Source organism: Coregonus lavaretus (genome assembly GCF_964263955.1).
Source record: "Coregonus lavaretus genome assembly, chromosome: 15".
Lineage (NCBI taxonomy): Eukaryota > Metazoa > Chordata > Actinopteri > Salmoniformes > Salmonidae > Coregonus > Coregonus lavaretus.
In genome coordinates this window covers 20,739,733-20,759,764 of record NC_140002.1, presented here as the reverse complement: position 1 = coordinate 20,759,764, position 20,032 = coordinate 20,739,733, and the positions used below count along the sequence as shown (strand labels likewise).

At 42.3% G+C, this 20,032-nt stretch overlaps 3 protein-coding genes across 3 annotated transcripts in view; 1 reads left to right on the top strand and 2 right to left on the bottom strand.

Moving 5' to 3' along the window:
* LOC311143214 (uncharacterized protein) overlaps positions 1-4,538 on the top strand; it is a 77,495-nt gene extending 72,957 nt beyond the window's left edge. Inside the window, exons 20-22 of the mRNA XM_084179015.1 lie at positions 1,178-1,336; positions 1,601-1,760; positions 2,142-4,538. Coding sequence (XP_084035141.1) covers positions 1,178-1,336; positions 1,601-1,760; positions 2,142-2,224 — 402 coding nt within the window. The 3' untranslated portion in view covers positions 2,225-4,538. The remainder of the gene's footprint in view (positions 1-1,177; positions 1,337-1,600; positions 1,761-2,141) is intronic.
* Positions 4,539-7,322: 2,784 nt separating this feature from the next.
* On the bottom strand, positions 7,323-13,654 carry LOC311143032 (B-cell CLL/lymphoma 7 protein family member B-A-like). The gene is made up of 6 exons (XM_084178830.1): positions 13,489-13,654; positions 12,869-12,944; positions 12,699-12,801; positions 10,919-11,083; positions 10,667-10,743; positions 7,323-9,085 (listed from the first exon to the last, which is right to left on the bottom strand). Exons 1-6 carry the CDS (start codon positions 13,578-13,580, stop codon positions 8,996-8,998), a joined length of 603 nt encoding a protein of 200 aa, XP_084034956.1. The 5' UTR covers positions 13,581-13,654; the 3' UTR covers positions 7,323-8,995.
* Positions 13,655-15,089: 1,435 nt separating this feature from the next.
* Positions 15,090-19,787, bottom strand: LOC311142006 (transducin beta-like protein 2). The gene is made up of 7 exons (XM_084177553.1): positions 19,375-19,787; positions 18,160-18,275; positions 16,911-17,095; positions 16,384-16,535; positions 16,093-16,219; positions 15,850-16,002; positions 15,090-15,720 (listed from the first exon to the last, which is right to left on the bottom strand). The coding sequence occupies exons 1-7, from the start codon at positions 19,502-19,504 to the stop codon at positions 15,261-15,263; spliced, it is 1,323 nt and encodes a 440-aa protein (XP_084033679.1). The 5' UTR covers positions 19,505-19,787; the 3' UTR covers positions 15,090-15,260.
* Between the last annotated feature and the right edge of the window lie 245 nt (positions 19,788-20,032).

The following is a 20,032-nucleotide window of genomic DNA, read 5'->3' as shown; positions in this document are numbered from 1 at the left end:
GGGATCGTTTGAGACCAGCCACCCGGACAGCTGATGAAACTGTGGGTTTGCACAACCAAAGGATTTTTGCACAAACTGTTAGAAACCGTCTCAGGGAAGCTCATCTACGTGCTCGTCGTCCTCACCAGGGTCTTGACCTGACTGCAGTTCGGCCTCGTAACCGACATCAGTGGGAAAATCCTCAACTTCGATGGCCACTGGCACACTGGAGAAGTGTGCTCTTCACGGATTAATCCCGGTTTCAACTGTACTGGGCAGATGGCGTGTATGGTGTCGTGTGGGCGAGTAGTTTGCTGATGTCAACGTTGTGAACAGAGTGCCCCATGGTGTGGTTATGGTATGGGCAGGTATAAGCTACGAACAACAAACACAATTGCATTTGATCAATGGCAATTTGAATGCACAGAGATACCGTGACAAGATCCTAAGGCCCATTGTTGTACCATTAATCTGCCGCCATCACCTCATGTAATAATGCACAGCCCCATGTCGCAAGGATCTGTACACAATTCCCAGAAGGTGAAAATGTCCCAGTTCTTCCATGGCCTGCATACTCACCAGACATGTCACCCATTGAGCATGTTTGGGATGCTCTGGATTGACATGTATGGCAAGAGTGTTCCAGTTCCTGCCAATATCCAGCAACTTTGGACAGCCATTGAAGAGGAGTGGGACAACATTCCACAGGCCACAATCAACAGCATGATCAACTCTATGCGATGTAGATGTATTGCGCTGCATGAAGCAAATGGTGGTCACACCAGATACTGACTGGTTTTCTGATCCTCGCACCTACCTTTTTTTTTTTTAGGTATCTGTGACCAACAGATGCATATCTGTATTCCCAGGCATGTGAAATCCATAGATTAGGGCCTAATGAATTTATTTCAATTGACTGATTTCCTTATATGAACTGTAACTCAGTCAAATCTTTGAAATTGTTGCATGTTGCGTTTATATTTTTGTTCAGTGTAGTTGGAGTACAATACAACTGGCGAAACCTACACACCCGATGCGAGGTAACCACTTAAGTTATTTTAAGTTATAAGTTAGTTTTTCCCTTTTGTGAACAATGTAGTTTCCTTGCAGCATTGCCTAGGGTCTATATAATGTGCTGTGAAAGTTGTTGATCCTCATTCAGTCTGTACTGTGTGCTTTGTGTGTGGTCTCCCTCCAGCCCAGGCTGTATGTACAGGTGAGGAGCCGTGCTCTGGGCTCACTGCTAACCTCTGAGAGTGACCAGGACGACTCGTCCCCAGCCAGAGTGACCCTGTCCCCGGCCTGCTCTCTGGACACCCAGCGCTGGCTCTTCACTGGAGGACTGCTCCGCTGCAAGGTGAGTGAGTGAGTGAATGTGTGTGCATGCATGCATGCAGTGGAAGTGGTGTACTAGAGGGTGTGACAACCATATGTGTGTATGCATGAGGGGAGTGAAAGAGGTAAAGTCTCAACATTTACGCAAAACTAGAATGGGAATATTCTGGGAAATATGCAATCCTCTTCCCTATGGTATGCTATGGTAAGTATCTGTGCATGTGTGTGTGTGTGTGTATTATGCAGTATCTGTGTGAAATACTGACAAGGTGTGTGTTGCCTGTAGGCCAGTAAGGCATGTCTTTCAGTGATCGGGGGGAAGGCCACAGTGGGGGCCAGAGTGGCCCTGTGGCCGGAACATGGACGCACACACCAAAGATGGAGCCTGAACCACAACGGAACCATCTCTTCCCATCTCAACCACAAACTAGTACTGGACTTGAGAGGTGAGACCATAAGAGTTACACTATAATGTATGGTCTTTGATAAACACAGAGGAGCCTACTGTAATAGTGGAGAGCTGACAGATCAGACAGGTTTCTGTTGTGTATTGCTGCTGAAACTCAACTACCGTATGCTATACTTAGTGGAGGATCTATTTTGAGATCATAACAACCATATTTGCAGAGCCGTCTCAGAAAAGAGGTAGAAATTGTATTGGTATAGAATTGGTTATTCCCAGAACCAGGAAATGCTGTATTTCCAGTTATACAAATACCAATCATTAGGGGAAAAAAGCAAGGACGTAACTTATTTTCAGTTGTCTCCAAGACACAGTAGAAGAAAGATTGTTGCCTAAAAGGAACCATTTGTGAAATGTCTTTCAGGTGGAACAGGTTTTGAGAGGGACCACCTGGTCGTCAATGAATTTGCCACTGATCAGGCCACACAGTTCTGGGACATAGAATAATATTTCAAAGACTCATAAAAAGTCCGGCCAAAGCCCTGCAGTGTCCCAGTGCAGTATGGGAGATGTAGTGTTTGTTTCTATCCTGGGAGAGCACTTCTCCCAGCCATCTGGCCCACGTGTCCATGACGACAGAGCAAGAAGCATTGTGTTCATTTCCTGTCTTTTTCTGTTTGATCTCAAGACCCAGAAACCATTGCAGCAGAGCTGACACCGAGTAGCGATACAGAATCCAATTGTCTTTATCTACTTGAACATGTCAGTGTGGCACTTAATTTGTAGACAGTTGAGAACTGACAGAGGAATAATTAAATGTCAAATTAGAGAGGAAAGTTTTTTTTGCTGATGTCAAGGAATTTGCTGCTGTAAGCTACCCTCGTCCTTAAAACATCATGATTTCATGTCACCACTAACTGCCGCTAGCCCAAGGTTAAATAGTCACTGGCCCTCTACAAATGTGTTTAGTGGGAGTGTTTTAAATGAGCGTCTGGTTATTTCACTGAAGCAAACGCAGAACCTTAATATATACAGTTGAAGTCGGAAGTTTACATACACTTAGGTTGGAGTCATTAAAACTCGTTTTTCAACCACTCCACAAATTTCTTGTTAATAAACTATAGTTTTGGCAAGTCGGTTAGGACATCTACTTTGTGCATGACACAAGTAATTTTTCCAACATTTGTTTACAGACAGATTATTTCATTTATAATTCACCATATCACAATTCCAGTGGGTCAGAAGTTTACATACACTAAGTTGACTGTGCCTTTAAACAGCTTGGAAAATTCCAGAAAATGATGTCATGGCTTTAGAAGCTTCTGATAGGCTAATTGACATCATTTGAGTCAATTGGAGGTATACCTGTGGATGTATTTCAAGGCCTACCTTCAAACTCAGTGCCTCTTTGCTTGACAACATGGGAAAATCAAAAGAAGTCAGCCAAGACCTCAGAAAATAAATGTAGACCTCCACAAGTCTGGTTCATCCTTGGGAGCAATTTCCAAACGCCTGAAGTTACCACGTTCATCTGTACAAACAATATTACGCAAGTATAAACACCATGGGACCACGCAGCCGTCATACCGCTCAGGAAGGAGATGCGTTCTGTCTCCTAGAGATGAGCGTACTTTGGTGCGAAAAGTGCAAATCAATCCCAGAACAACAGCAAAGGACCTTGTGAATATGCTGGAGGAAACAGGTACAAAAGTACTGTATATATATCCAAAGTAAAACGAGTCCTATATCGACATAACCTGAAAGGCTGCTCAGCAAGGAAGAAGCCACTGCTCCAAAACCGCCATAAAAAAGCCAGACTACGGTTTGCAACTGCACATGGGGACAAAGATCGTACTTTTTTGAGAAATGTCGTCTGGTCTGATGAAACAAAAATAGAACTGTTTGGCCATAATGACCATCTTTATATTTGAAGGAAAAACGGGGACGCTTGCAAGCCGAAGAACACCATCCCAACAGTGAAGCACGGGGGTTGTAGCATCATGCTGTGGGGGTGCTTTTCTGCAGGAGGGACTGGTGCACTTCACAAAATAGATGGCATCATGAGGAAGGAAAATTATGTGGATATATTGAAGCAACATCTCAAGACATCAGTCAGGAAGTTAAAGCTTGGTCACAAATGGGTCTTCCAAATGGACAATGACCCTAAGCATACTAAGTTGTGGCAAAATGGCTTAAGGACAAAGTCAAGGTACCATCACAATGCCCTGACCTCAATTCTATAGAACATTTGTGGGCAGAACTGAAAAAGCGTGTGCGAGCAAGGAGGCCTACAAACCTGACTCAGTTACACCAGCTCTGTCAGGAGGAATGGGCCAAAATTCACCCAATTTATTGTAGGTAGCTTGTGGAAGGCTACCCGAAATGTTTGACCCAAGTTAAACAATTTAAAGGCAATGCTACCAAATACTAATTGAGTGTATGTAAACTTCTGACACACTGGGAATGTGATGAAATAAATAAAATCTGAAATAAATCACTCTCTACTATTATTCTGACATTTCACATTCTTAAAATAAAGTGGTGATCCTAACTGACCTAAAACAGGGAATTTGTACTAGGATTAAATGTCAGGAATTGTGAAAAACTGAGTTAAATGTATTTGGCTAAGGTGTATGTAAACTTCCGACTTCAACTGTATGTATGATATTCAGGTATAGGTGTATTCAAACATTTCAAAAATAATTGATGTCCATAAAGATGATAAGATGACAGTGTTCGGTTCAGGCAAGCTGATGGTATATTAATAATAAATGTTTGTTTTTAAATCTGTGATTAATATTAAAGGTCAATGTCATATCTGTTCACTTGCTATGGGTTGTTATTCAAAAGGTTCTGAGAAGGTTGGGAGAAAAGGATTGACAGGTACAGCATTCAGTACATTTTCAGAGGATACACTCCAAAGTAATGCAAGATTTTCAAAGCCATTAAATTCTCTTTACAAAATAAAGAGAATTTAATGGCTTTAAATCTTCTTGCATTACTTTGGAGTTTATCCTCTGAAAATGTATTGAATGCTGTACCTGTCAATGATCAAAAGGTCCATAGTTCCAAATGGCTTTTTGCAATTCATAGAGAGATAATGCCACAATGTGGTGCAATATGTAAGTTGCAAGCTTGAACAATGATTTCTGTAAATGTTTGTTCATGGTGCACACACGCACAGGCTATTGATGTTTGATGGAGAGACATATCGTTTGCCAGTGTGAGTCAGTAGTCAGGCGGTTTGCACGTAGGCCTGGATGACTACAGTAACAACTTCCACAGTAGTTACAATACAGTACAGACATTTGGCTGGGCTGATCTTACTGTGCACCTCATTGTCCTCGTCACATGGGACACTGCTGAACAATAGCAGGCCCTGTCCTGGAAGAATACTGTATCACAGACCAGCCATGTGCCATCTATCTGAACAGTTTTTTTAAATAAATTGTGTACAGACAGGCACGTGTATGATAATCAATTTTGAGAAGTGTCACAAGTTGATGAAATATGTCATGATTAGATCTAGGGCTCTATTCAATCTGTATCGCTGAAGCAATAGAAATGTAAAGGTAATTTCCGATTGAGCCGACATGTAGCGTTTACCGTGAATGCAGTCTCCACTAATGCGGGAACATTGCCTTTCAATTTAAATCACAAATGTAACGCTTAACTTCTGCGATACGGATTGAATAGTGTCCTTACAGTAATATCCGATCTGTAAACAGAGATTCAATTGTAATTTGTATTGTGTGATAACATGTTCTTAAAGATCTCATTTCACACACACACGTCTCTCGTGACGGACGAAAACATAGCGCTCACGCACAATTTGGTTCTGGTTTGCCGAGATTACTTAATTACCCATACATGCTTGTGTGTGTAATGTTTAAACTTTAAATAAATTAAGCACACACCAAAGCAAGGTACACTGTCAACTGCTGGAATTGGTTGTGTGCACTCCTCTAGCTCCATCTATTGGAAAGATTCCTTTATGGCCTAGTTCCCTCTAGATGTAGAACTGATGTACAACACATTTCTTAAGGCATATAACACTTCAATCAAACCCATTCACTAAAACACATGTGTTTTCTAAAAGAAATTCAAACAATAGAATGTGCACAGATGTCCAACTCCATACTCCTTTATAAAATAATTTGTACTTGGAAAATTACAATAAAATACAAAGTACTCTTTACAAACTCTTCTCCAAACATCCTTCTTGAAAAATAAAATTCTCCATTTGCAGAATAGGACTACCATCCCAAATTAATCTGCAAGGTGGTCATTTAAATGTGGATGCAGAAGTCATTACATTATAAATGCCTTCATTTTAGTGGCCCATTCAACATACTGGCATCACTGGAAATAATTATGTCTTATCAAGAGACTAACAGTACTATGAAGTAATAAGACTGAAAATTAAAACTGCTATAAGTTGGTAATAACTAGCGATATTGCGGGAGTTAACTTTTGTCTCCCAGTCCCAAATATTACAGCATTTCTTTCATAAATGGCGAACCACTACACAATGATCTATTTGCCAAACCTGTGTGTAATTGCTGTCGATTGTCAGAAAAAAAAGAAAAAAAAAAGTATATTCATATATATATATATATATATATATATATAATAAAATGGTTACTATTAAGTATTACAATTACTCCAAAATAACATCAAATGGTCAGTGTACATGCTAACCTGATAAAATAAATTTCCTAATTTCACTCAAGTAAAATATGACAAAACATCTCTCTGAGAAAGACAAGTGCTTCTTTGGGTTACTAAGGACGATAACTCAAGCCAGATTTTAGACAAACAATCTGTGTTCATTTTACAAATGACTCTTACTTAAATAACTGAGACAACATCTTTAAGAGATAAATAAAACATAAGGACCTAGTATCATAATTTAAGTAACTTCAAAAACATCAGATACAGTACTTGTAATTTTGAAACATTCTACAATGTTAAACTTTGTGCGTTTGATTTGCACACCAGTGTGTCCTGGATGGACGGATATAACACTTGATTTAGAAATCGGCAAAACTGACAAAGATCCTGACAGCTAGCATTGAGTAAACAAGTGGCAATGGCACAATATGAAGCTGCATTCAAAATAGAGCCAATCAGACTTGAAACCTACAACACTGACCATAGCTTAATTCAACTATTACTTCATAAATTGCCTGTCATTGCTTTGCAATAAATAGTTTACATTTTGGAGACAGTAAACGGTATTTCCCAAATAAAATTAAAAGGACAGACATGTAACCTACCAGACTGCACTACCTCGAGAGTGCTGGTAGAGTGCTTTGGTTTTGTATTTGGCTGTTAATCCATTGAAACTAAATAGTGTAAAATAAACTACATATTCATGGGTCCTTTGAGGGAGAAACTAAATCACTTTGAAAGAGATTCAATATAAAACCATAACAAGTATGGTGGTCCTTACATACAGTGGGGGAAAAAAGTATTTAGTCAGCCACCAATTGTGCAAGTTCTCCCACTTAAAAAGATGAGAGAGGCCTGTAATTTTCATCATAGGTACACGTCAACTATGACAGACAAATTGAGGAAAAATAATCCAGAAAATCACATTGTAGGATTTTTAATGAATTTATTTGCAAATTATGGTGGAAAATAAGTATTTGGTCACCTACAAACAAGCAAGATTTCTGGCTCTCACAGACCTGTAACTTCTTCTTTAAGAGGCTCCTCTGTCCTCCACTCGTTACCTGTATTAATGGCACCTGTTTGAACTTGTTATCAGTATAAAAGACACCTGTCCACAACCTCAAACAGTCACACTCCAAACTCCACTATGGCCAAGACCAAAGAGCTGTCAAAGGACACCAGAAACAAAATTGTAGACCTGCACCAGGCTGGGAAGACTGAATCTGCAATAGGTAAGCAGCTTGGTTTGAAGAAATCAACTGTGGGAGCAATTATTAGGAAATGGAAGACATACAAGACCACTGATAATCTCCCTCGATCTGGGGCTCCACGCAAGATCTCACCCAGTGGGGTCAAAATGATCACAAGAACGGTGAGCAAAAATCCCAGAACCACACGGGGGGACCTAGTGAATGACCTGCAGAGAGCTGGGACCAAAGTAACAAAGCCTACCATCAGTAATACACTATGCCGCCAGGGACTCAAATCCTGCAGTGCCAGACATGTCCCCCTGCTTAAGCCAGTACATGTCCAGGCCCGTCTGAAGTTTGCTAGAGTGCATTTGGATGATCCAGAAGAGGATTGGGAGAATGTCATATGGTCAGATGAAACCAAAATATAATGTTTTGGTAAAAACTCAACTTGTCGTGTTTGGAGGACAAAGAATGCTCAGTTGCATCCAAAGAACACCATACCTACTGTGAAGCATGGGGGTGGAAACATCATGCTTTGGGGCTGTTTTTCTGCAAAGGAACCAGGACGACTGATCTGTGTAAAGGAAAGAATGAATGGGGCCATGTATCGTGAGATTTTGAGTGAAAACCTCCTTCCATCAGCAAGGGCATTGAAGATGAAACGAAGGAGTGGCTTCGTAAGAAGCATTTCAAGGTCCTGGAGTGGCCTAGCCAGTCTCCAGATCTCAACCCCATAGAAAATCTTTGGAGGGAGTTGAAAGTCCGTGTTGCCCAGCAACAGCCCCAAAACATCACTGCTCTAGAGGAGATCTGCATGGAGGAATGGGCCAAAATACCAGCAACAGTGTGTTAAAACCTTGTGAAGACTTACAGAAAACGTTTGACCTGTGTCATTGCCAACAAAGGGTATATAACAAAGTATTGAGAAACTTTTGTTATTGACCAAATACTTATTTTCCACCATAATTTGCAAATAAATTCATTAAAAATCCTACAATGTGATTTTCTGGATTTGTTTTCTCATTTTGTCAGTCATAGTTGACGTGTACCTATGATGAAAATTACAGGCCTCTCTCATCTTTTTAAAGTGGGAGAACATGCACAATTGGTGGCTGACTAAATACTTTTTTTCCCCACTGTATGTCTGGCCCTTAAAATGTGTCTATTGCAGTCATCGGAGGATAGACTTGCGGTCGTGCAACTCGCTGACTAAAAGCTAAGCAGGGCTCAAATCATTTTATTTTTAAATCAGCAAATTAGTTGAGTTCCATTTTTTTTTTTTATGTTTTGTTCAATTTGTGAACCAGAAATGTCCTTCATTGAAAATGATAAGACAATTTTTCCAAATCAAAAAACAAGATTCAACAAAGTGCCTGAAGTGAAATGGGTCTGACCCTGATGCTAAGTGTTAGCTCATCATGGAGGAGCTCTGCAGGATGGAGTTCTGCTCAGAACACACCCTCTTCAGTGGCGGAGCTCCAGAACACTCCTCTTCCTCCTGTGTGGGGAAATACAGCTAGGTTTGTTTGAATCCATGTTTTATCAGTTTAATGTATAATGTTCTGAGTAGATTGTTGGACAAACTGAGTCTGATGTGTTGTCTTGAAAGTATATTGAACAAAAATATAAAAATGCAACATGTAAATGTTAGTCCCATGAGCTGAAAAAAAAAGCACAAAAAGCTTGTTCTTCTCAAATATTGTGCACAAATTTGTTTACATCCCTGTTAGTGAGCATTTCTCCTTTGCCGAGATAATCCATCCACCTGACAAGTGTGGCATATCAAGAAGCTAATTAAACAGCATGATCATTACACAGGTGCACTTTAAAAGGCCCCTCTAAAATGTGCAGTTTTGTCACAACACAATGCCACAGATGTCTCAAGTTCTGATAGATTGTGCAATTGGCATGCTGCCTGCAGGAATGTCCACCAGAGCTGTTGCCAGATAATTTCATGTTCATTTCTCTACCATAAGCCGCCTCCAACGTCATTTTAGAGAATTTGGCAGTACGTCCAACTGGCCTCACAACCGCAGACCAAATGTAACCATGCCAGCCCAGGACCTCCACATCAGTCTTCTTCACCTGTGTGATGGTCTGAGACCAGCCACCCGGACAGCTGATGAAACTGTGTTTGCACAACCAAAGAATTTCTGCACAAACTGTCAGAAACCGTCTCAGGGAAGAGCATCTGCGTGCTCATCATCCTCACCAGGGTCTTGACCTGACTGCAGTTCGGAGTCGTAACCGACTTCAGTGAGCAAATGCTCACCTTTGATGGCCACTGGCACGGTGGAGAAGTATGCTCTTCTTGGCAGACAGCGTGTATGGCGTCGTGTGAGCGAGCGGTTTGCTGATGTCAATGTTGTGAACAGAGTGCCGCATGGTGGTGGTGGGGTTATGGTATGAGCAGGCATAAGCTACGGACAACAAACACAATTGCATTTTATCAATGGCAATTTGAATGCACAGAGATATTGTGACGCGATCCTGAGGCCCATTGTCGTGCCATTCATCCGCAGCCATCACCTCAAGTTTCAGCATGATAACGCACGGCCCCATGTCGTAAGGATCTGTACACAATTCCTGGAAGCTGAAAATGTCCCAGTTCTTCGATGGCCTGTATACTCACCAGACATGTCACCCATTGAGCATGTTTGGGATGCTCTGGATCGACGTGTTCCATTTCCCACCAATATCTAGCAACTTCACACAGCCATTGAAGAGGAGTGGGACAGCATTCCACAGGTCACAATCAGCAACCTGATCAACTCAACACGAAGGAGATGTGTTGTGCTGCATGAGGCAAATGGTGGTCACCCCAGATACTCACTGGTTTTCTGATCAATGCCCCCCTCTTTTTTTTTTTAAGGTATCTGTGACCAACAGATATCTGTATTCCTAGTCATGTGAAATTCATAGATTAGGGCCGAGTGAATTAATTTCAATTGACTGATTTTCTGAAAATCTTTGTAATTGTTGCATGTTGAACTTATAATTTTGTTCAGTATAAATAGGTTGAGTAACAAAGCTGTGGTGTCGAAGTGGAATGATCCTTGAGATGTTCGATGCGTTTTACCTGAGTAGTGAGTGGCAACAGGTCCTCTTTAATCAGTAATGGAGGTTCGTCAGCCAGTTCACTTGGCAATGACGGCTCTGAAAACAAAAAAAAGTCTAATAAATAGACATTTACTTAACACCTCTAAGAATCAGAAGATACATGTGACCTTATTAGTTGACATCAAAATAATTGAAAAAGATCTTCAGTTAACGTTTCCATGTAGAGGTAAGTGTGTGTACATCTGTCTGTCCTTCTGTCTGTCTGTCTCACCCTCCATGATCTCCTGGCCCAGAGTCGGGGGCTGTGAGTCATCTGTGCGGAAGTCACACAGGTTCTTGGGGCTCAGAGGTTCACTCGGCTGGGGGCTGGAGTTACTGCTGCTGTCCACTTTGGGCTGGTACGCATCAGACAGGGAGCTCTGGTTACTGTTCTCATCTGGGGAGGAAGAGAGTACAGGAATAGGAGGAAATGGAGAGAGCTCTAGAACAGCATATGGTGAGGTCATACAGTGCATTTGGAAAGTATTCAGACCCCTTTACTTTTTCCATATTTTGTTACATTACAGCCTTATTCTAAAATTGATTAAAATTAGTTTTTTTCCCCTCATCAAGCTACACACAATACCCCATAATGACAAAGCAAAAACAGGTGATTAGAAATGTTTGCAAATTTATTAAAAACTCATATCACATTTACATAAGTATTCAGACCCTTTACTCCTTCGGCAGCGATTACAGCCATGAGTCTTCTTGGGTATGACGCTACAAGCTTGGCACACCTGTATTAGGCGAGTTTCTCCCATTCCTCTCTGCAGATCCTCTCAAGCTCTGTCAGGTTGGATGGGAGTGTCGCTGCACAGGTATTTTCAGGTCTCTCCAGAGATGTTTGATCAGGTTCAAGTCCGGGCTCTGGCTGGGCCACTCAAGGACATTCAGAGACTTGTCCCGAAGCCACTCCTGCGTTGTCTTGGCTGTGTGCTTAGGGTCGTTGTCCTGTTGGAAGGTGAACCTTCCCCCCAGTCTGAGGTCCTGAGTGCTCTGGAGCAGGTTATCATCAAGGATCGCTCTGTTCACCTTTCGCTCGATCCTGACTAGTCTCTAAGTCCCTGCCACTGAAAAACATCCCCACAGCATGATGCTGCCACCACCATGCTTCACTGTAGGGATGGTGCCAGGTTTCCTACAGACGTGACACTTGGCATTCAGGCCAAAGAGTTCAATCTTGGTTTCATCAGACCAGAGAATCTTGTTTCTCATGGTCTGAGAGTCCTTTAGGTGCCTTTTGGCAAACTCCAAGTGGGCGGTCATGTGCCTTTTACTGAGGAGTGGCTTCCATCTGGCCACTCTACCATAAAGGCCTGATTGGTGAAGTGCTGCAGAGATGGTTGTCCTTTTGGAAGGTTTTCCCATCTCCACAGAGGAACTCTGGAGCTCTGTCAGTGACCATCGGGTTCTTGGTTCACCTCCCTGACCAAGGCCCTTCTCCCCCGATTGCTCAGTTTGGCTGGGCAGCCAGCTCTAGGAAGAGTCTTGGTGGTTCCAAACTTCTTCCATTTAAGAATGATGGAGGCCACTGTGTTCTTGGGGCCCTTCAATGCTGCAGACATTTTTTGTCCTTCAACCTCATGGCTTGGTTTTTACTCTGACATGGACTGTCAACTGTGGGACCTTATATAGACAGGTGTGTGCCTTTCCAAATCATGTCCAATCAATTGAATTTACCACAGGTGGACTCCAATGAAGTTGTAGAAACATCAAGGACGATCAATGGAAACAGGACGCACCTGAGCTCAATTTCGAGTCTCATAGCAAAGGGTCTGAATATTTATGTAAATAAGGTATCTGTTTTTATTTTAAGAAATTTGCTAACATTTCTAAAAACCTGTTTTCGACTTTGTCATTGTGGGTATTGTGTGTAGATTGATGGGTGGGGAAATAATTTTATTCATTTTAGAATAAAGCTGTAACATAACAAAATGTGGAAAAAGTGAAGGGGATGGAATACTTTCCGAATGCACTGTATGTCACTGAAAACGGTTCTCCATTCTCACCATGAAAATCGAGAAGACTTGAATGTGTGTTTTCTGAGGCTGGATCTGTGGAGAAGCTATTCAGCTCCCTGACTGCTCCAACCGGGACCGCCTTACTCTTCTCCTACAAGAAGACAAAGCATTACAAACTGACATTGCTATTTAGGTTATTAAATAAGAAAATAACTTACTTCTTTTGTATCCACCACTGGCACCCATTTGAATATCCTCAAAGATGTGTCTCCGACAGTTACCCATTTCTTCTCCCTGTAGAAAACAATGAGTGCTCTCCTTTACAGTCAGATAGTTCAAGGGTCAAGTGCACCCATTGAAGTTGAAATGTAAAATGGTAAAGGTTAGGGTATGGACGTCCCAAGGATCCCGGATAGCATTAACCGTTTACATATCCTTTCCATAGAGTGGAATTATACCAATGAGTGCGATGATATTAGTGGAAGCTGCTACAAATAAGCGAGGATACACCTCACTGGCTATGGTTGGCTAGTATCTTATTGATTACTACATGACACTGCATAGTTCGCTTGCTAGCCTGTCTGTCCATTCACCAATTATAAGCGTATTAGCAAGCTAGCTAACGAGCTTTCCACGAGCTTTGCGCAAGTCTACTTTTGGGTCGCCTCTTGTTGAAAAGCCACTTGTCTCGAGGGAGAAAGCTTCACAGTGCTTCTCATTGGCTGTGCTCTCGGTCTTTCGCTGTCATTCTGTCTCAAACCACGCCTCCGTGTCGCTGAACTTTCTGTATCCGCAATCTTTTATGATCTTTCACACAAATAAACAGTGTTGTACTTACCATCTTCTGACCCTTTCAATGGCCGCCATCACCTTCTTCATGTCATCTTTAGCGCGGCTTCGTGTCTCAGCGCGAACCGAGCGTCCAGACATCTTTGTGCTTGGTTTTAGTTTTACTTGCCTCCGACAGACTGTTCAGCTTTCGCTAGCTCTCCGTCCTGCCCACCGAATCTCGCGAGCTTTCGGGACCCATTCGCTTGTTCTCACAGAACGCCCTCACTAAATGTGCATGTTTATCATCTGGGGTCACTTGCTACATTGCAGTTACACTGGCATCACTAAGGCCGTGTCTAGACTTGACAGTTCATGCAGCTTTCTTATTCTTATCATGGAGTTCTGATCATGGAATTCCGAACACGTCATGCGTCTACTACACCTACATTTAAATGTATCTACCGTGTCCAGGTTCCCTTTTCCCGCGCTATATTGAAATGCCGGTACGCATTCTGCAAATTGTAAAACAGGCTAAATCTGATAGCAACAACTTGATGGCAGTAGCCAACTACTGTAGCTAACTAGCCAGCAAGCTAGCTAGCAAAGCAAAAGGGATTGCAAACAGGTTAGCATAACTCTAGCCAAACAACAATATCACAGGCTAGGAACGTATTTCCTAGCCTCGCTCCCAAAACATACGTTTTATGGAGAGTTGTGGTCGAATTGCTGACGACGTCGCCCACTGTATGCGCTGTAGGTAGCCTGGTTGCGTCCAGACTGAAGAGAAACCCTGACCACCAGTGGTTGGTTACTGCCATCAAGTTGTTGTGTTATCAGATTGAGGCGCTTCCACCGTTTACAGAATGCATACTGGCATTTGAATATAGCGCGGGAAAAGGGAATCCCGACGCAGTCGACATTTAAATGTCGGTGTAGACGCATAATGTGTTCACTAGTCAATCAGAATACAAAAGCTGCATGAACTATCAAGTCTAGACACCGAGGGTACAAAACATTAGGAACACTTTCCTAATATTGAGTTGCACCCCTTTTGCCTTCAGAACCTCAATTCGTTGGGGCATGGACTCCCAAGGTGTCGAAAGCGTTCCATAGGGATGCTTCCCAGTTGTCAAGCTGGCTGGATGTCCTTTGGGTGGTGGACCATTCTTGATACACATGGGAAACTGTTGAGCGTGAAAAATCCAGCAGCTTTGCAGTTCTTGACACTCAAACTGGTGCGCCTGACACCTACCATACCCCGTTCAAAGGCACTTCAATCTTTTGTCTTGCCCATTCACCCTCTGAATGGCACACATACACAATCCATGTCTCAAGGCTTAAAAATCCTTCTTTAACCTGTCCTCCCCTTCATCTACACTAATTGAAGTGGATTTAACAGGTGATGTCATTGGGATCATAACTTTCACTTGGATAGTATGTCATGGAAAATATTGTTAGTTTAGTATGTCTTATGTTTCTACAGAGGAACACCCCAGCTGAATTCTGGTCCTATTATACAAAAGTTTAAGGTACAACGACCCCCACAGCCAAAGCAAGCTCTCAAAGCAAGCTCTTCTATAGTAGTAGGATTACTGGTCCAAGAAGAGAGAGAACATAGTATTCCTGACTTTGAGGCAGGCAGAGCATTCACAAAACAAAGCTATATTTCTATAGAAACATATCATGATTTATTTATTAAAATCAGCATGCAAATGCCACATCCCTGACAGGAGTTGAATTGCATGCCATTCTGTGGAGGCAGTGTGTGAGAGAAGGGGAGAGAGAGAGATAGTAAGAGGGGTCTACACAGCCAGCCTGGGGGGGGGGGTCTTTAGTTCTTTAATCCTTGGGTGCTGTGAGCACAGTGTCCAGCGCGCTCTGTGCCTCCTGTATCTGCTGTTGCAGCCTTTGTTTCATGCCCTCGTTCTGGGCCTTCTTCAGCATGGCCTGCATGTCCTGGATTGCCGCACGGTAGCCCGGCGCATTGTGGAACACACGTACTGCCCGGTCCCCGCTGCACACCAGGTAGCGGCTGTTGATGTCAAACCTCAGGTCAGTGATCTCCTCGCTGTGGACTCCGTGGAACTCCTCCTCCAGTTGACCTGTGGAGGTGCTGTACATGGCCACGCTGCAGCTGTTGGAGATGGCCACCACGCGAGCGTCCGGCGACAGGGCCACACGGCTGCCCTCCGACGACTGGCAAGGCACTGACTTCAGTAGGTAGGGGTCCTGTTGCTTCTTGTACTCCACGTCCGTGTCCCACAGCCGCCACGTGCCGTCCTTGGAGACGGTGGCCATTCTGGGGGGAAACGAAAGACTGTTTCACATACCTCAATTGGGAAATCTACCTTATGAATGTTATCATAATGTCATCCATGGAAATCAACCATCAATGTTTTGATAGGATACCACACAATGCATGCCTTACCTGCTTGAGTCATTAGAGAACGCAAAGGAGTGGACTCCAGCTGAATGGCCCTTTAGGTCGAAGGCGCGGGCCACCTCTTTGAACTCGCCACCCTTCCCGAAGCACACCTCCCACACCTTCACGTCAGGAGTGAAGCCACAGGAGGCCACAAACCTGAGGACAGAGAACCATCCAGAAATGATCTACCTGAGAGTACTATTATATTAGCTATAAAACCCACACAGACACATTTAGGGTACTGACCTGCCACATGGTGAGATGGCAGCGTAGGAGTTGGTCATCTGGTTGGTGATGATAGAGGCCAGTACCTCTCCTTTCAGGTCCCAGATGAGGATGTTGGTGTCGGTGGAGGCACTCATGATGAACTTGCCTGGAACACAGAAAACAAAAGGGAGACAGATGAGATTTTAGACAACTGGAACAAGGGTCTCTTTCATAACTTCTAACAGTCATTAATCATAAAAATTAGCATATCACGCATTCACATCTTCCTGCCTTTTAGTCATTCAGTCTGAATACATTCAGCGGTCATACCCGTCTCTGCGATGCCGATGTTGATGACATTGGTCTTGTGTTTCTGAGGGAAGTCTTCAGGGGCAGCTTTGAAAGTGAAGCTACCATCATCCTTCTTGGTCATCTTGAAGATGCGAATAGTATCTCCGTTAGCCAGCCAAGTAATGAACGCCCTGCATACCAAGACAGAGTGAAAATAAGTATAGAAAGACAAGCGGAAAGTATTGAGACCCCTTGACTTTTTCCACATTTTGTTACGTTGCACCTGAGCTCAATTTCGAGTCTCATAGCAAAGAGTCTGAATACTTATGTAAATAAGGTATCCGTTTTTTATTTGTAATAAATTTGCAAACATTTCAAAAAACCAGTTTTTGCTTTGTCATTATGGGGTATTGTGTGTAGATTGATGAGGGGGAAAAAACAATTTAATCCCTTTTAGAATAAGGCTGTAACGTAACAAAATGTGGAAAAAGTCAAGGGGTCTGAATACTTTCCAAATGCACTGTATCTATACCCTTTGTTCTGGACAGGAGTGTGTGTGTGTGTACTTTGAGTCCGGGCTGAAGCGGACCAGTGTGGCGTGGTCCAGCTCTACGTTGGCCCTCAGACATTTATGGTCTCTGTCCAGGAAGTCCTTGGTGCTCCATATCCTGACAGTGCGGTCGTCAGCACAAGTGGCTAGGTACTTCCCGTTGCTGCTGAAGTCCAGGGACGTCACATTGCCACTGTGACTCTGGGGAGAAAGACAGAGACGAGTGAGCCAAGCTGTTGTCGAATTGCCCCTACACTGACTGCCAGTCTTCTCATCCAACCACAACCACCATTCACCTGTCCAATCCCCCTCCAGCAGAGGCGGAACTTCAGCCAATCCACCAGGTTAAACGCTCACACCTGTCACTAATCAATGTGGCAGACCAAACTTTACAGTTCGCAAAAGTGTTTTCTGCAAGACCTTTCCTTTGTGTTTTTGGATGCATTTATGATAAGTTTGTTCTCATTTCTTGATTTATATTATCACCTGATTGGAGAACATTTACTGTTATTATTTCCTTTGCTTGTTTTTTCAGTTAACCATCCTTTGACCATCTCCAACCATTGTGAATGAACGGGCATCAGCCCTTTAAACTGCAACCTCCATCTCTGTGCTTTAATAGACACCGCCACGATAGCCCCAACTCAAACCAGCAAACTAAACTCTGACCAGTTTTTACACAAGCGATGATCAAGCATCAGATGATTCTGTAACCTCGTCACACACCACTGTCATTACATCATGTGCCTTGTTGGTGCAGCTTATCATGCATTACACAACTGGCTTATGGGCTGGTTTTTATAATGTAGATAAGACTTCTTAGCTACCCTTAGCTATGACATCATTCACTCTAGTAAATGGCAGAGTATGCCTAAATATGTCCAGAGAGGAAAAGGTGAAGCGAGAGGATTTACTCCGCATGAGATAAGCAGACCAAGTGGGGATTTTTTGTATGGAGGACTATGAGTGTTGAATTACGTGAGGCTTATTTGACCGAATATCCGTTTTGTAATGTTTAGGCTGTTACAAATGCACTGATATAAGTGGATACATGTGGCATTCCGGCAACTTTGGGTGAAAAAACTGTTGTTCACATGCGTATCTGCCCTCATTAGCTAGAATGGTCCCACTGATCTCGCCTCCCTTCCATCTTTGAGGACATGCATTTCCATTGTTAGAGCGGTCACTTGACTATCTTGTCAATATAATAGATCATCTTTGATATGGCGTAATATGGGGTTCACAGTATGTGAAGCATGGCCCACCTTCAAGGAGGATGCCAGGAGAGGGTGGCTGAAGGTTTGCTGTTGGGCTTTCTCCTTGCGAGGACGCTGTTGTTTCTGTTTCTTGGCAGTGGAAGCCTTCACTGCACTTTCCTCTACTGCAGGGGATGAATTGGCATCACGTTACACAAGACGTTCAAGCAGACACTTTCTAGTAACTTCCATTATCAAAATGTTCAAAATTCTGGTTGCTTTCACCTCTGGAAACGGTAAGATGTTGCCTCAAAACATTTACAATTCTGTAACAAAACAATGTTTTGGTCAGAGATCCTATTAAATTACTAGACATGTCATAAACCTTCAAATTTCTGAAATGGGGTGAAAATGGCAGCCATATTGGTCTAAGAGAAATCCAGTCTAATTGGAATTAATGGCAGTAGAGGCATACTCCTGATTTTACTTATGCAGGAAAATAAAATACATTTGTTATCAGAAATTGTGTAATAGAATTGTAAACCTAAAATATTTTCAAATAATTATAAATACAGTTTATAAGGATTTTATACAAATGTTCTGTACAAATAGCCTCTAAAATATATGTAAACAGACCATAAATGTCTACATTTTTGTTTCCTTGGAAAGCTGTGAGTGATATGATACAATATTGGTCCTTGTTGCATTTACAACATGTCTAAGTCCTATCATCAACTGATTTCAGCCAGTCTATGGTGGAGGATTGACTGCATTGTTTGAAAGGAATGTTGGCATATTGGCAGTTAATTTGAAAAATGTATGATATCATTCCTCTAAAACTAGCAGCCTAGTTAGCTAACAAACAGTGCAGATACAGTCTTCAAAAGCATTATTTTACACTATCACAGAACTTGCGAACCATGGTTGACCAACTCCCTGACCCACAGAAGTATGAATTAGAATACTAATTAATTTAATAGGATCTCTATGGGCTGACCTTCATCCCATCATATGAAAATTAATGTCCCTTCTAGTATTCTAATTATATGGTTTTGGTCACCATTTAATTCAAACTTTCTTCCATAACTTTTCTTCCAGCAACAAGTTTATGGCTGTAGATAATTTTGACCTGGTGCCAATACTTTTAAATGAATAGATCTATTGTAACTATCATCAAGGGCCACTGGCTTATATTACATTGTGTAACTTGCACCTGTTTGACGCTTGCTAACGTTAGTACAATTGCAATCCATCGCAACAAGACATGCAAGGAGAGCAACTTACCAACTGAATCCTCTTCTTTCTGCTCTAGTTGTTCACTTATTTCTCCTTTCTGCTTTCCCACTGCGATGGCGACCAAAATTATCAGCATTCCTATTAATACGGTCAAGGCAATAAGAGCAGCAAACTCCATCTTCACCCAGTTTGTGCCACGTTAGCACTGGCTAGAATTGTAGCTAGGAAACTGTGAGAGGCTAGCATGGGTAACGTTAGCTACTTGCTGTGCCTGCAGCTTTGCTCAGCTAGCAATATCGTTGTATTTAAATATAAATAATGTTGTAGTTATTAACTGTATGATATCCAAAAGCGACTACTCTAACTTGCTTTACAAATGCATACAAATTCGTCTTCATTTCGTTTCTGAAGTCAGTAGCAGAGCACGGTCAAAGACAGTCCAGTATGAAACTCTATCGCACGGTCTTAGGGACTTTGATTTCTAACGTAAATCGATACCTACATTTTTCATCAGGCCGTAAAGTATATTGCCCACTTGCAGAAACGTGGGTGTCGTGGAGATATATTAATGTTGTTGTACATAATGATAACACATTCTCTGTAAAAAAAAGTATTCTAAACTAGTTTTGTACATGAAAGCTGCTAGATTCTCGAGAAAGAGGAAGCAGGCTGCTGTATAGACTTTGGTTTACGACAGTACATTTCA

Coding starts and splice junctions, on each gene's coding strand:
- LOC311143032 (XM_084178830.1), bottom strand. CDS start 13,580: ATGTCTGGACGCTCGGTTCGCGCTGAGACACGAAGCCGCGCTAAAGAT. Junction 11,084..12,698: donor AAGTCTTCTCGATTTTCATG/GTGAGAATGGAG, acceptor CTTCCTCCCCAG/ATGAGAACAGTAACCAGAGC. Junction 9,086..10,666: donor TGTTGCCACTCACTACTCAG/GTAAAACGCATC, acceptor TTCCCCACACAG/GAGGAAGAGGAGTGTTCTGG.
- LOC311142006 (XM_084177553.1), bottom strand. CDS start 19,504: ATGGAGTTTGCTGCTCTTATTGCCTTGACCGTATTAATAGGAATGCTG. Junction 16,220..16,383: donor CATCGGCATCGCAGAGACGG/GTATGACCGCTG, acceptor TCTGTGTTCCAG/GCAAGTTCATCATGAGTGCC. Junction 16,003..16,092: donor GCCATCTCACCATGTGGCAG/GTCAGTACCCTA, acceptor CTCTGTCCTCAG/GTTTGTGGCCTCCTGTGGCT.